This window comes from Sinocyclocheilus grahami, unplaced genomic scaffold, assembly GCF_001515645.1.
Source record: "Sinocyclocheilus grahami isolate Dianchi unplaced genomic scaffold, SAMN03320097.WGS_v1.1 scaffold2667.1, whole genome shotgun sequence".
Lineage (NCBI taxonomy): Eukaryota > Metazoa > Chordata > Actinopteri > Cypriniformes > Cyprinidae > Sinocyclocheilus > Sinocyclocheilus grahami.
Window position 1 is genome coordinate 6,829 of NW_015507845.1, and position 16,961 is coordinate 23,789.

Consider the following 16,961-nt stretch of genomic DNA (forward strand, 5'->3'; position numbering starts at 1 on the left):
TACTTGGTGATTATTTTGCCTTATGTCTGTTCTAGAGACATGTTACAGCTTTTTGATAAAGCTCTAATTGGTTTTCTTTTGGAAATATGTTTCAAATTCACACTGAATGCATTTATGACTGTAAAGCATGTCTGTGTGTGTCAAAATCGTGATTAAGATCGAAATCGCAAAATTGATCAAAGAAATCGCGATAGGTTTTTTTGTCCATATCGCACAGCCCTAGTAAATACTCAATCTGGATCTTCGTCTGGATCTTCTCGAGTCGCAAACAGGCTGGAAACGTTTTACTACATGACCGGCCATCACAAACAGACCCACAGCTTGAAACATTAGCAGAGAGACGATATCACAACCAACATCAACATATCATCAGTGTTCAGTCTGGATCTGTGACTTGAGCGTGTGTTTGAAATAACAGTTCTGGATCTTTGTTCTCTCGCCCACAGAGAAGAAGTCCACCAGAACGCCGTTCGCTGGAGGAAGAGGTTCTCCTTTGTGTGCAAAATGAGCGCCAACCCCAACACCGGCGTTCTGGACCCCTGCGTGTGTCGCGTCTCTGTCAGGAAGGTGAGATGAATTCTTCACAGTTTAGTCTCATTGAAGCGAGGTTAGGTTTGAGGTCTTGCCGAGTTTGAGTTGAACTTGGAACTCAAATTAAAGGCTTGAAGTGTTGCTCATGAAGGGTGAGGTTGTGTTTAAGTGTGTTGGGATAAACATTGATGCCGTTTTGTCCCGTCTCTGAACTTCACACTCTTCCTGTTTTCATTACAGGAACTCAAAGGAGGAAAAACATATTCAAAGGTGAGTGAAAGCTTCCACATCTTTCCTTACTGTACATTTATATGTGACCCTGGACCACAAAACCAGTCATAAGGGTCAGGATAGGACAATATTGGCCGAGATACAACTATTTGAAAATCTGGAATCTGAGGGTGCAAAACAATCGAAATATTGAGAAAATCATCTTTAAAGTTGTCCAAATGAAGTTCTTAGCAATGCATATTACTACTCAAAAATTAAGTTTTGCTATATTTACGGTAGGAAATTTACAAAATATCTTCATGGAACATGATCTTTACTTAATATCCTAATGGTTTTTGACATAAAAGAAAAATCAATAATTTGGACCCATACAATGTATTGTTGGCTATTGCTACAAATATCCCCCAGCGACTTAACACTGCTTTTGTGCTGCAGGGTCACATATATAGAATGGAGGTTGTGCAATCTAACATTCATTCAAAGGCTCAAATATTAATTTAACAATTTCAATTGAACATTAATTCAAATCTCTTTAAAATAAAAAAGTTTTAACTCCCAGTAATTATTATAAAATAATAATACTTATTTTTAAAGAAATAAATGAATACTTTTATTCAACAAGGATGCATTAAATTGATCCAAAGTGACAGTAAAGACATTTATGTGACAAAAGATTTCTATTCCAAATAAATGCTGAACTTTCTATTCATCTGTGAATCCTGAAAAATAAAATGTATCACAGTTTCCACAGCAGCACTACTGTTTTCAACATTGATAATAATCATAAATGTTTCTCAAGCAGCAAATCAGCATATTAGAATGATTTCTGAAGATCATGTGACACTGAAGACTGGAGTAATGATGCTGAAAATCACAGGAATAAATTTCATTTTACTATATATTCACATAGAAAACAGCTATTTGAAATTGCAATAATATTTCACACTATTACTGTTTTAAATGTATTTTTAATCAAATAAATGCAGCCATGGTGAGCAGAAGAAACTTCCAAAAACATTAAAATATTTTTTTTGCTAGTGAAACTTTTGAATGCTAGTGTATTTCACTGGTTTTATTAGTGGTGTACAAGTCAAGCATCATCTTATTAATCCACATAAAATATATTGTGTGCATAATATAGGAATGATTATGATCTGAATGCCATGATATGCCTTTGACCTTGTTGCATAAAGCTTTGAATATGCACAGGATTGGTCTCTCTTTCATCTTGTTTTTCCATCACAATATGTTATAAAGAGCCGTGCCAATTATAAATCAAGCCGTAAAATAGCAAACTGAATTTATGAAAGACCGGAACTGCCTCTCTGATATTTTCATTTGTCAGTGGATTCCCAATTTGAACTACTTTTGATTTCAAAATTAAGCATTGTTTTTGCGAACGCTTTGTTTTTTCTTGACATCCTTGCAACACATTGAAATCACGTTAAGCTCATAAAATAAATCTAGTCTATAGGTGCCTTCATGCTGCAGCTAGGTCTCAATGCGTCATGTGAAAAGCTTTTACAAGCTGGAGTTATACATCACATTAACACTCTACAGTCAACAAAACATTAAACTTTACAGTATTATCATGTACAGGAGGGACTAACTTGCCTCGATATGATGTTCTAAACTCATTTGTCTGGCTTGTCACAAGATTTACACGCTTGTTATGATGCCATGGTCATTTGACCGCAGGTTTCAGGCATGTGACTCTTATCTTACATAAGCAATGCTTAAAATACCATTCAAACTCGTGGCCTAACCCGCCGTTACCCTTAAGTGCCCTAGATAGTGCACAGAGGTGGGAATTAGAGCCCGACTGATATGTTTTTTTTGGGGCCGATACCAATATTAGGGAGTTAAAAAAAGGCCGGTAACGATATATTGGCCGATATTCTTTGTGTATATTATAGTACAGTACCAGTCAAACGTTTGGACACTTTCCCATTCGTGTGTCCACACATTTGACTGGTACTATATATAGAATACAGTATATACATAAACAGAATATATATACATAAACACATTTTTTGCAATGATCACTCAAATGTGGTGATCAAACACTTATAATGACGTGACCGAGATACGTAATGGAGGCAGGGCATTTAACAATTTAACAATAAACTTTATTATCCAAAATGAGTCTGACATCAGTGCACTGAACAGTAAAGTTGAAGTTTATTCAACTTTAATTCAATTCAATTCCATTCAACTTTATTACGTTAAAGTTTATTTCACTTCGGAACATTCATACACAGACGAAACTTACTAGAAAAGTGTGACATAATACACCTCTGTAAATAAATACAATATCACCCTCCGCGCGTCGGTAGCCCCCTGGGATCGCTTGATCAGTCAGTGCCGGACCGCGAATTTAACCACCCGTAACTCCCGAACCCCGGGGGCTATCGACGTGGGGGTGGTCTCATTCTAAAGCGGGCCTCTAGATGTACACTCAATTTGCGTTCGAGAGAGTTCCTCGAGCTGAAGGGATCCCCCGCGCCGTTACGGAGATATGGCCGTTCAAAGTTTCAGTGGTTTTCCATAGACTTAAGCTTCAAAAGCGTTTTATCCAAGTCGCCAGTAGCAAACAATGGAGCGCGCTCTGCTGGACAAACTAAGTAATTACACCATTTCAAGCATTTTATCTGCGTTATATGTTCTGTAAAAAAAATTTTTCATATCGGCGGCATATTCGCCAATACCAATATATCGGCAACAGGCTCATATTGGCCGATAATATCGGCAAAACGATATATCGGTCGGGCTCTAGTGGGAATGCTTCATTCTCCGCCAGTTAAGCAACATTTCCTTGTATTCTCCCCTGCAGCAGGGCTAAGTTTGGATTTCCCCGATCTAAAAATACTTGTGCTCTGCAGGAGAAGGGCTCTTTAAATAAATGCATCTGGCAGCGGTAGCTGTTCAGGGAAGTGAACCCTCGGGGAGACGTGACAATAACTCAACAGGATGTTTAACTAGCAGCCGTCTACTAAACATTTACCGGTTCAGACGTGCAATAGGAATGACACTTCGCTAGTGTCAAAATAGCAAATAATGAATGTACTGTAAGTTGCTCTAGTTGAGAAAATGTCTGTTAATTGACTAGAAATGACTAGAAATTAATTGACTAGAAAAAGTGATCTGTTCAACAAAAGATCAGGCAATTATAAGTTTAGACTTGCATTGTCATGAGACTTATGGTTGCACAACAGAACAGAAAAAAGAAACTGAAAGCAAGGATGCTTTAAATGAATAGTAAAGACATATATAATATAAAGATAAATGCTGTTCTTTTTCAAATAAACGTGTAGACAGAAATACAAGAAAAATAATTGAAAACATACAAGTAAAACAGAAACATAATATTTTTTTAAATGAAGCCGACGGGAGCAAAAACAAGCGACAGTAAATAGAAATTCTAATATATATATATTTTTAAATAAACAAATAAATAAAACAGAAAATTCACATTTTAAAAATCAAGCACAGTAATATACAAGGCACATTAATGCACGAAATTAACTTAACATGATAAATAAATAAATAGAAAGGAGGGAAAAAAGGAAAAAAATAAAATAGAAATCAAGCCGACGGGGTGAAAATAAGGGAGAGTAGACCATTTTAAATAAATAATAGAAAACAGAATAGAATAAATAAATAAAATAAATAAATAAAAGAAACCCAAACTTATGTTTAATTCAAGCACAGAAGAGAAATGATACAAAAATGCTGTTCTTTTTAACTTTCTGTTCATCTGTTTCCATAAAAATATGAGCAGCACAAATGTTTTTAACATTGATCGTAATAATAAATATTTCTTGAGTAGCAAATCGGCATATTAGAATGATTTCTGAAGATCATGTGACACTGAAGACTGGAGTAATGATGCTGAAAATACAACTTTGATCACAGAAATAAATTACATTTCACACTATATTCAAATAGAAATCAGTTATTTTAAATTCTAATAATATTTCACATTTTTACTGTATTTTTGATAAAAATACATGCAGCCTTGATGAGCAGAAGAGACTTACCAATACAAACTTACCAATTACCTCCAGATTTGGATTATTCTGGGAAAATGTGATTCATTTTGTCGTGACTATGATATTCCGGTATGGACGGATCCGGTATTCCCCTGTAGCTCGGTTCAACTCATAATCAAATTAGTTTTGAAAGGCAAAGTTTCAACAAACTGTTGGCTGAGAAAGAGCAGGATGGAACGAGTGATGTGCACCATATGCTCTGTACGCTGCCAAACTATAATCAGCATATATTTCACATTTGGCATGGCATGATGGGAATCCTGTGCTTATAAACAAAAGCCAGTGTCAGCCGGGTCTGTATGTGTGTGTGTGATCCTCTCAGCTGGGCTTTGCTGATCTGAACATGGCAGAGTTTGCTGGCTCAGGCTCCACCGCGCGCTGCTGTCTGCTGGAGGGATACGACACCAAGAACACCCGGCAGGACAACTCCATCCTGAAGGTCAGAGGTCAAACACCAGCTCACATACTGCATTACTCTTGCTGTTTTTTCCCCCCAAACTCATTTATCTCATTCATTAGCAACAGCATTTTCTAGTGAGTCACAAGTTAATTATAAACAAAGAAAAAAACAGAAACTTACTTTATAAGTAAAATAGAAACTTAACATTCTTAAAACCAAGCCAAAAGAGGTGCAAAAACAAAGAGCAGTAGATATAAATAAATAAATAAAAACAGGAACTTCACATTTTTAAAATCAAGCCAATAGGGATGGAAATACAAGGGGCAGTAGACAGAAACGCAAGAAATTAATAATAAACAAACAAATAATTTAATATATATATATAAACAGAAAGAAAACAGAAACTTAACATGTTTAATATGAACAAAAAGAAAACAATAAAACCCTAGGTTTCTAAATATGATGATTGTGATTGCAAAATGTGATTGCACGCATATTTCTTCTCTCTCCTGCGTGATGGTTGTCATGTTCCAAGAACTGGGCTCTATCTTGCTTAAAAAAATATTCAGGCGAAGTCTAGGGAGCAAGTTATGCAAGCATTATTCTTCATGAAAAGCTTACCTGTGAAAATCTAATACGTTCTTTCCTGTCATTTTGAAGGTGACCATCGGAATGACCCTCTTATCCGGAGATCCCTGTTTCAAAACGTGAGCTCTGAAGCCTCCTTCAGGCTGATAAATGACATTACAACAAACATCATGAGCAATGTTACTGATTTCACGAGTGTGGTTTTGTGTATAATTAGTCCCCCAAGCACCGCCAAATGTATATCTGTGGCCGGTCGAGACCCTTCGCTGCAGCTGGACTGTAAAGGAGAAGGAACCGCTGAGGTTTTGGCCCGACTGACTAAACAGAGACCTTCTATACTCGGCTCTGGTAAAAAAAAAAATTACTTTATTAAAGGTGTATTTTATCACATACATGAATGAGAATCAATTATTAGCCAGTAGTAATAATGAAATCCTAATATGTGACCCTGGAGCACAAGTCGCTGGGGGATATTTGTAGCAATAGCCAACAATACATTGTATGGGTCAAAATTATCCATTTTTCTTTTATGCCAAAAATCATTAGGATATTAAGTAAAGATCATGTTCCATCAAGATATTTTGTAAATTTCCTACCGTAAATATATCAAAACTTACTTTTTGATTAGTAATATGCATTGCTAAGAACTTCATTTAAACAACTTTAAAGATGATTTTCTCAATATTTAGATTTTTTTGCACCCTCAGATTCCAGATTTTCAAATAGTTGCATCTCAGCCAAATATTGTCCTATCCTAACAAACCATACATCAATGGAAAGCTTATTTATTCAGCTTTCAGATGATGTATACATCTCAATTTTGAAAAATTTACCCTTATGACTGGTTTTGTGGTCCAGGGTCACATATTTCAAAGAATTTCATAGTGCATGTCCAGTATACTTCATGTTTATGTTCTTTTGTTAGTGGTATCGTTGTTTATATTCAGTGCAGTATTTCTTGGTCATTTTGAATGATTTTTTCTGTCTGTTTTTGTTCTTTAGCTCTTCCCGAGGAGGTGGATCAGGGTCAAAGTCCTGAAGAATCGTTTCACTCGGGTCATTCACGCAACTCAAGTTATGCCAGTCAGCAGAGCAAACTATCAGGTGTGTGTGTGTGTGTGTGTGTGTGTTTACCTTGACTGTCTTTCCAAGAAAGGAAAGCCCAGTGAATTCTGTACGTTTTCTTGCGTGTCGTCGCCAGTTGCTGATTGCTGATGTCTTTTTTCCCTGCTTTAGGTCGTGACACGCTGCTATTATTGTGTGGGAATGTTTGTTTAACATACTGCTACTGACACTTCAGGAGCGCTTCCGGCAAAAACACTTAAAAGACACTTAAAGCGCTTTCACGCGACTCAGTGTTTTCCAGGACATACAGCGTGTTTGTGCACTTTGTCAAATTATTGCTGCATTTCAATTAATCTGTCTTTGCAATGGCAGGCCCAGTTTTGCATCTGAATGAGTTATGACATGGATTAAGTACATTTTAGGTAATAAATCCAGAGTTGTTTAACTAAAACTAAAACCATAACAAATATTTGCTTTACTAATAAAGTCAAATGAATGAAATGGTAAAATATACGTTAACTAAATAAAATATAAAAAAAACTTTTTTGTTTTAAATCATTTTATTTCAGCTCATTTAGTTTAACTTGATGTACTAAAACAAAAATACATGAAAAAATTTATAAAAACGTGTCTATATCTGTTTGTCTGTCGATATCTATGAATAAAAATGACAAAAACACAATACAATTTCTAAAACTTTAACTACAATTAAAAGATCAAAATATTAAATAATATAATATTATATTATAATTATACATATAATTATTTAAAAAATAAAAACAAAGAATAAAAAGAGAATCTAAAATAACATTGATTAAATATGTTTAAATGTTTTAATAAATATGTTTTAAATATTTATCATGTCATTTTCATACGATTTTGACTGATGATTGAAAAATTGTCAAACTTTATAAGATATATAAATTGTCATGCATATTTTACTGTATTTTTTATTGATTTTTAGTACTTTCTTATTGTTTATTTGCTGTAGGATGTTTTTCTCTGTAACTCTGTAAATAGTCAACATTTAGCACTTTAATTAAAACAGATGGTCCAAATTTTTCTCAGGAGAAGGTCAAAGTGGTTGATAGTCAGAGTGAAATGACATTTCATGAAACAAACTTGCACTCATTGACTACTTCGAATCAATTAATAAAAAGCCAATGCCACAACTTTTTTCTGTTCGAAGCTCTAATATATTTTCACGCTTTACTACGCCCACTTTCTGCATCCTACAAACGTCATAAAATCACTCACTTCTGCGAAGTTTCGGTGCTTTTCATGTGGAACTTGAAGTGTTGCATGATGTTTATTGATCATGCATTTGTGTGTGTGTGTGTGTGTGTGCTCAGGCTACAGCACCGAACACTCCTGCTCCTCCAGTCTGTCTGATCTGACCCATCGCAGGAACACATCTTCAGGCAGCAGCGTGAGCGCCGACCCCCCGTCTGAGAGCGACACCCGTCCCGAGCGGCCTCCGCGACCCCCGCGGCCCATCTTACCCTCCAACAGACCACCACGGTACGGCCACGGCAGCCGGCAGAAACAAAATGTGCCACAGTAAATAGGCCTGCACGATTAATGGAATGCGATAGTCATGCACATCTCGTCAGTAAAGCCGGTTCTGTGATCAGTAGTAAATCTCCAGCACGTGCTTTCAGATGGAGCGGCATTTACTACACAGAGCCGTAGATCACTGACGAGGTACGCAAAAAAATCGCAGACAATTTAATCGTGCACTAATGAAATCGAAGAAATCGTTCGCGATAATGACAGCTGTTTGCATAGCTTCTCAGTGAACTACGGCTCTGTGAAGTAAATGCTGCTCCATCTGAAAGCACGTGAAAACACCACATTTAATAACATATTTTTACTCCAAACTCACTTCATAACGTCAGTCGAGTGTTTGAAATAAATCCTTCTGTGAGATGATGTGGCTTCTTACACAGAATAAGGCACACAACATATTTCATAGTATTCCAAGCACTGATAAAAGCATTGCATTATTATATACTTTATTATAATAAGAACTCATGAATCATATATTGTCGTAGTCATGTGTTTATTAGTCACGTTGAATCAATGAAAGCAGTTACATCTATAGAGATTTCCTGGGTGTATGCGGAGTAGTGCTGGGCGGTATACCGGTTCATACCGAATACCGGTGTTTATTTTTGTTATGATATGAATTTTTAAAATACCGCAATACTGGTGTATGTCGTTCGGAACAACGTTCGGAACGCGACACTGTTTGAAAGGGGTCCCTTTTCACTGTTGCACTGTGGTGAGGGCACAGCTGTATGTGTTACTAAGCGTGAAAGTTCAGAAACTGAAGCTGTAGAACTAATAGAACGTGATGACACAGAAGAACTCATCCACAATATCCACACTGACCTCCACAAATATCCACCGCCCCCTGCCATCAGCTCCCGCATCTCCCACACACAAGCACGACTTTAGCACTACATTTAGCAACTTTCAGACCCTTTTAGCGGCTTTTTTCCATAGAATATTCATACTGACAAACCTAGAGTCTTTTCTGGATAAAGCTTAGCTATGGTTCAGTTGGAAGATTTCACCAGTGCTGTCCCTCGAACGCGAGGTCTGACTTTCCCGGAGAAGTGTCGCCTCTCTCTGCGTGTGTTCTGTGCAGTGAGCGGCAAAGAAGCAGCGCATTCAGTTGGCCGCACCGCAGCCGACTCGTCATTCTAAGTCAATATGCTGCAGTATTTCCTCTCTCAATCAGTAGAAAATATGGTTAACACCTGGTCATGCATGAAAAAAAAATACCCTCATGTACCGTGAAACCGGTATAATTGAGAAAAATACCGTGATATACATTTTTGATCATACCGTCCAGCACTATCCTCTGGGAAACTTACCATTACATATAGTTGGCCTGGGGTCTCAGGCCCATGTGAGGGTCTGCCGGTCCAAACTCTAGACATGTTTCGTTAATGAAGAGGGCTTGTAGATCCCCCACTGTCTTGACAGAGGTGAGCGTGGTCAGGAGGACTGTCTTCATGGAAACGGCACTAAGCTCAACTGTGTGTAAAGGCTCAAACGGATCTCTCTGTATGGCCTGTAAGACCACTGAGAGGTCTCGGAGGAACTGGTATAATTTTGAAAAATACAGTGACAAATTTTTGGTCATACCGCCCAGCACTAATGTGGAGTTTCTCTGGCCTTTGGATGGAGATTTACTACTGATCACAGAACCGTGCTTCACTGAAAGATGCGCTTGACAATCCCAGCTTTTGCCTAATCACGAAATCACAAGATTTCATTGCGATTTATCGTGCAGCCCTAACAGTAAATGTAACTGGCATTTCCTTCTGTGTATGGCAGGAGGAAGCAGGATTCGGTGGAGGATCGCCCGACCTGGGTCAACGACACGCGTATGGACGCAGACGACATCGTGGAGAAGATCGTCCAGAGTCAGAACTTTTCTGACATCAGTAACAATGAAGGTGACAATCAAACTTCATCTCAGCTGATCCATGACCAGCGTCTGAACACTGATGTATTGCACGTTTGCTGTGGAAATACTCGCGTCCGCTTAAGTAACTAATAATTATTGCACCAAAACAAGAGCTTAAACTTTGGCAGCTAGGTGCGGCTTTAAGAAAAATCAAGCATGATTACTGAAATGATTTATTGCAGATCTATTTTTGTATTTCCAGTCTTGATGCAGGTATTTAAATGATAATACACACTTTATTTGTATACTGAAAATATATCTGAAAATAAATAAACAAATATTTTATCATCATTTTATATATATATATATATACCCACTGTATATATAAATAATCTACAAATAATATAATAAAAAACATAGATAAATAAAACTACAAAATTATATAAAATATTTATACTTTTGTTTTTGTTTCATTGAGTTTTTGTTTTGTATTTCCAGTATTGATTCGGGTATTTAAATGATAATACATTTTGAAATAGTATTTATACACAAATCTGCAAATGTATTTTAATAAGATATTATATATATTAAACTCATATTATATATATATATTTATTAAACTTACATATGTAAATTATGTATTGCAAATACATAATAAACAATCAGCAAAAATTTTAATATTTTATTTATCTATATATTGTGTATATTGCAGATAAAATGCAAATTTTATATATATATATAATACATAAAATTATGTAAACATGCAATAATATATATATATATACAGTGGGGAAAAAAAGTATTTAGTCAGCCACCAATTGTGCAAGTTCTCCCACTTAAAAATAGTCCAGATAAATGTTTAAGTGCCAAACCACTGCAGATACCTGAAGCAAACCAGCATGACACTTTTCTCCCAGATGCTGCACAACACAACAATTTTTCTTCTGGATAGAGAATTGATCTTATATCTGTGGAAGCATGTTTCTGACAGGAACATTTTCTAAAAGAAAAAAAAGGTAACTGGATTTTTATCTCAAAGTTCTGACTTTTTCCCCTCACAGTTCTGAGAAAAAAGTAAGAATTGCAACATTTAAGTTCAAAACGGCAAGATATAATTTCTGAATTGCGAGATATAAACTCACAATTCTGAGAAAAAGTTGCAATTATAAATTTGACATTTTTTGTTCCGTGGTGGAAATTGAATTGAGAATTGAGAAGTAAACTCAGAAAGAAAGGCAGAATTCTGAATTGAAATCTCGCAGTTCGTTTAAGTGCCAAACCACTGCAGATACCTGAAGCAAACCAGCATGACACTTTTCTCCCAGATGCTGCACAACACAACAATTTTTCTTCTGGATAGAGAACTGATCTTATATCTGTGGAAGCATGTTTCTGACAGGAACATTTTCTAAAAGAAAAAAAAAGGTAACTGGATTTTTATCTCAAAGTTCTGACTTTTTCCCCTCACAGTTCTGAGAAAAAAGTAAGAATTGCAACATTTAAGTTCAAAACAGCAAGATATAATTTCAGAATTGCGAGATATAAACTCACAATTCTGAGAAAAAGTTGCAATTATAAATTTTACATTTTTTGTTCCGTGGTGGAAATTGAATTGAGAATTGAGAAGTAAACTCAGAAAGAAAGGCAGAATTCTGAATTGAAATCTCGCAGTTCTTTTTTTCCACTTAGAGTTTGCATCTCACAATTTTGAAACTTTTTCCTTGCAATTCTGATTCTCTCTCCTTTTTCCCCTCAGATTTGCTAGAAACAAAGTCCAAATTGTGAAATTCAAAAGTGGCAATTATCTTTTGAATTCGGTGTTGGAAACAGGCTTCCATGCATACCACCTGCGTCCAGCTGCATACTGTGTGTGTGTGTGTTTTGTCTCGTCTGTTTCTTCCTTTCACGTCTGTAAGTGCACTTGTGTTTTGCTGTCGTCCGAGTCTGATGCCATGTTTTTCATTTGCGGTGAACACTAAGTTTTGTCATGATTGGGCTCTTTAGGTGGGCTTTTCCTGGAGCATCAGCCGGTCTGAGTGCTGTGAAAAGACCAGATGTTCTCTGACCCACTGCTGTCTGTTGTCCTCAGTCTCATCTTTAAACTTGTTGCTGTGCAACACAAAACTCCCTCCCTACAGATTCTAGTGTTATAAAACCAGTTTAATGCGCTTTATAAGAGAATCTCCCCAAAACTGTCCAGGTCACATTGTACCTCAAAATCAAAATGAGAAGAAATTCTTTTATAAAGAGAAAATGAAACCTATTTTAGATATAAATTAAAGGAATATTTTCCCCCGAAAATGAAAATTTCCTCGGGTCATTCAAGATCAGGATGAGTTTGTTTCTTCATCAGATTTGGAGAAATGCAGCATTGCATCAGTGTCTCAGCAATGGATGCTCTGCAGTGAATGGGTGCCGTCAGAATGAGAGCTGAAAAAAACATCACAATAATCCACAGCACTCCAGTCCATCAGTTAACATCTGGAGAAGTGAAAAGCATTTTTGTATTTCCATATTCAAGAAACAAACTCATCTACATCTGAGGATGACTACATTTTCAGCAAGTTTTCATTTGTTCTTGAACTGTTCCTTTAGATTTTTATTTTATCGTTATTCATTTTTTTTTGTATTGTAACAATGAAAAGCATTTTTCTAATTCCCATCACAAATAATTCCCATTATTCTGTATTCACAATGATTATTTTCATTTAAATAATTGCTTTATTTTTTTATTTTTCACATTACTATTACCATTTTATTATTTTTTTTTTTCTTCATTAAAAATTTTTTTTTTTTAACTATTGTTATTATTATTTTGCATTTCAAGAATTTCGGGGGAATTTTCTTAAATGTCATAAAATAGTCTTTCTTTTCTCAGTAAATTCAGATTTTGAGATGAAATATGACCTGGGCTTTTTTTGCGAGGTTTCATGAGATTCACCCAAATACTTTTGGGGGCCAAACTGCATACAACTAAATACAAAATAGCTAATATTTTGAAATACAGCTTCTGTAAGAACGTGTTTATTGGGAAAAGCTATATCGCCAGCTGTTGATGTTTAGTGTGACTCAGTGCAGTCAGTGGCAGCACCGATGGATGGTTTTTTTTTGTATTGTAACAATGAAAAGCATTTTTCGAATTCCCATCACAAATAATTCCCATTATTCTGTATTCACAATGATTATTTTCATTTAAATAATTGCTTTATTTTTTTATTTTTCACATTACTATTACCATTTTATTATTTTATTTTTTCTTCATTTTAAATTTTTTTTTTTTAACTATTGTTATTATTATTTTGCATTTCAAGAATTTCGGGGGAATTTTCTTAAATGTCATAAAATAGTCTTTCTTTTCTCAGTAAATTCAGATTTTGAGATGAAATATGACCTGGGCTTTTTTTGCGAGGTTTCATGAGATTCACCCAAATACTTTTGGGGGCCAAACTGCATACAACTAAATACAAAATAGCTAATATTTTGAAATACAGCTTCTGTAAGAACGTGTTTATTGGGAAAAGCTATATCGCCAGCTGTTGATGTTTAGTGTGACTCAGTGCAGTCAGTGGCAGCACCGATGGATGTTTGATTATTCACAATATCATAAATGATTCCAGCCACCGCTGGTTCATATCAGGACAGTAAAGTTGCTCTTTATCACTTTGAAAGTGAGTTTTGCAGGCCTCGTGATGGCTCGGCCTGATTTTTCCAGTACAGAGGAACTCTGTATTTCTCAGAACCAGCTGGCTGGTTATTTTCCATCACAAAACAATCCCTCGAGACAGATTGTGCTGGAGCTGCTTTTGCTGCAGATGACGTGTGTTTTGTGTTTCTCAAGTGCACTTGATAAGCTGTGAGCGACTCTTTGGTGCTGCTCGTGTGAACTGAGTGCTTGTACCAGTCTTTTGTCTGCTTTATTCATATATTTCCATTCTCTTTAAGCTTTCAAACAGGAGTTCTCTCATTTATTGTAATGTGAACATACTCCAGATTGGCATTGATTTGTGCCCCATCTAAACCACAGTGCACGACGTTAGCACTGAACACAAGCAGAATGACGTTCATCTGTTCAGCACCAAACACTGAGATCTTTACTTGTTCTTTAACTTTGGAGCGAGTTAAAGAGTTCAAAATGCACAAGCCCTTCATATCTCTTGCAAATAAGCTAACATTTTAATGCTATATTAATAAGATAGACCTATAACTTAATAAACGTCTGTAATTTTAATGAAATTCACTTGTGTTTGTATGTAGCGCACTATTTTTGTGAATCTCAAATGTGCTTTTAATAAAGTTTAAGAAACTAAATGATCCATTTTGTTTATATATTTTGTATTATATTTATAAGCCATATTTTAATTGTTAAAGCCAATTAAGAAACAGTGGTCAGTACAATTTTTTAAAATGTTTTTGAAACGAGTCTCTTTTGCTCACCAAGGCTGCATTTATTTGATCAAAAATACAGTGAAATATTATAATTTAATACGACAGACTGTAGTCCATTGTAATATATTGTAAAATGTGATTTATTCCAGTGTTCAGAGCTGAATTTTCAGCATCATTACTCCAGTCTTCAGTATCACATCCTAATATGCTGACATGCTCAAGAAACATTTCTAAGTATTATCAGTGTTGAAAATGGTTTAATATATTTGTGAAAACCGTCAGGATTCACTGAAGAATAAAAGTCAAAAGAACAGCATTTTTTTGAAGCAGAAATCTTTTGACATTATAAATGTCTTTACTGTCACCTTTACTTTGATCATTTAAAGCATCCTCGCTTATTCGTTTCTTTTCAAAAATTGTACAGCACTCACACCTCAGCAAACAAATTTGATTTCCATTTATACAACATTTGAAGTGGATCAAAACCTTTCATCAAAGTTGTCCTAAGTTGGATCGTGTGTGACGCGCGTGAGCGTTTGCATGCGTATTAACGTCATCAGTCAAGGGGACTGATTATTATCTTACACTTTTTCATAGGGTTAGTTTTGTAGTTATAATCATGAGCAAGCTAAATCATAAACGATTTTAAGTGGAGAGATTTATTTTATTTATTTGCCTACTTTAATCACATGTTTAATTATTTCTATATGTATTTAAACAATAATTTGTGTATTTATACACACATTTATTTATTTGCATATTTATTTGTGCATTTATTTATTTATTGTTTTTGCAGGTTTCGTCCTCCATACGCTGGATAAATAAATACGATGGGCAAATAAATCAAATAAATTGGTGGGCAAATGGAAAATGTTTAAGGAAATGCTAAACTCATCCTAACTATTTTCTTTTGATCACTCATTTATTTCTGAATGTAGTTCCGCATTTATTTCTCCTCTGTGCAACATGCTAATGAGAGGGTGTCAACCACGGACTTGCTCGGGTCTTGTGATAGCTGGGGGCGCAGCTTTCCCGCTGACAGGAGATGCATGCTGTTAATCCAGTATAGCCTAGTAAAGTCACTTTTGCTGTTCAACAGAGCAAGATACATAAAAAACTGAGCTGTATTGTCTGTACAGTATCTGTGACTTTACAAACGACCCAACGAAATGGCCAGTGTCGTTTCTTGACATCATTTTTTGTAACCCGATTGAGTCTCCAGCTAGAGACAACTGTAATATCAGTATCCCACGGTCATCGTGAGATTATTCACTTTATCCGTGGAATAAGGGCTCGTTCTTTTGATGGAGCTAGTGTTCATTAGGATGGTTTTACCTGCTTGTTGTTTAGGTACGTGTACGTGTAATCATTTTTATGCTCCGTAAACAGTCTTCTACAACCAAGTCGATCTGCAGAAATCTCTCTCTCTTTACGACGGGAGAACCAAATTAGTGACATACACTACACACATATACATACATACACACACACATATACATACACACACACATATACATACATACACACACACATATACATACATACACACATATACATACATACACACACACACACACATATATACACACACACACACACATATATACACACACACATACATATATACACACACACATACATAGACACACACATACGTGCACACACACACACACACACACACACATATACATACACACACGTATATACACACACACACACATACGTACACACACATATATACACCCATAACTTACAGGTTTAATAACTGCTCTAAAATATAAGACAATGTTTCAGGGGTTTAGGACACAGAATAGGACACATGTTTATTCGATAACTGTTTTATTTCCTGTTTGGGTTAATGTGTTTGCTTTATTTTTCAAGATTAACAGTTTTTCCCCCCAAGGCATGGTTAGATGCCAGTGTTTCCTGTCATAGCTATGCAAAGATTTGATTTCAAAAACAGTATCGTAGCTATTAAACTATTTATTGTTATGATTTTAAATCTATATTTAGCCTCAGAACTATCACAAAGTGAAAAGAGGTGTTAAAGGGGTCATATGATGCTATTTTAAAGATCATTATTTTGTGTATTTGGTGTAACAGAATATGTTGACATGCTTTAATGTTTAAAAAAAACACATTATTTTTCAAATACTGTACATTATTGTAGGTCCTCTATGCCCCGCCTCTCTCAAACGCTTCGTTTTCTACAAAGTCCCTCCTTCCGACAAGCGCAGTCTGCTCTGATTGGCCAGCTGACCCAGTGCATTGTGATTGGCCGAACACC

General features: G+C 35.8%; 1 protein-coding gene across 1 annotated transcript in view; it reads left to right on the forward strand.

Annotated features, from left to right (window-relative positions):
* Nucleotides 1–10,444, forward strand: part of LOC107575473 (protein FAM102A-like) — a gene marked incomplete at its 5' end in the record, with an annotated part of 11,495 nt that extends 1,051 nt beyond the window's left edge. The window contains 8 exons of the mRNA XM_016261847.1: nucleotides 394–567; nucleotides 772–801; nucleotides 5,137–5,253; nucleotides 5,875–5,921; nucleotides 6,020–6,150; nucleotides 6,805–6,906; nucleotides 8,220–8,388; nucleotides 10,216–10,444. Of these exons, the coding sequence (XP_016117333.1) occupies nucleotides 394–567; nucleotides 772–801; nucleotides 5,137–5,253; nucleotides 5,875–5,921; nucleotides 6,020–6,150; nucleotides 6,805–6,906; nucleotides 8,220–8,388; nucleotides 10,216–10,438 (993 nt within the window). The remainder of the gene's footprint in view (nucleotides 1–393; nucleotides 568–771; nucleotides 802–5,136; nucleotides 5,254–5,874; nucleotides 5,922–6,019; nucleotides 6,151–6,804; nucleotides 6,907–8,219; nucleotides 8,389–10,215) is intronic.
* Between the last annotated feature and the right edge of the window lie 6,517 nt (nucleotides 10,445–16,961).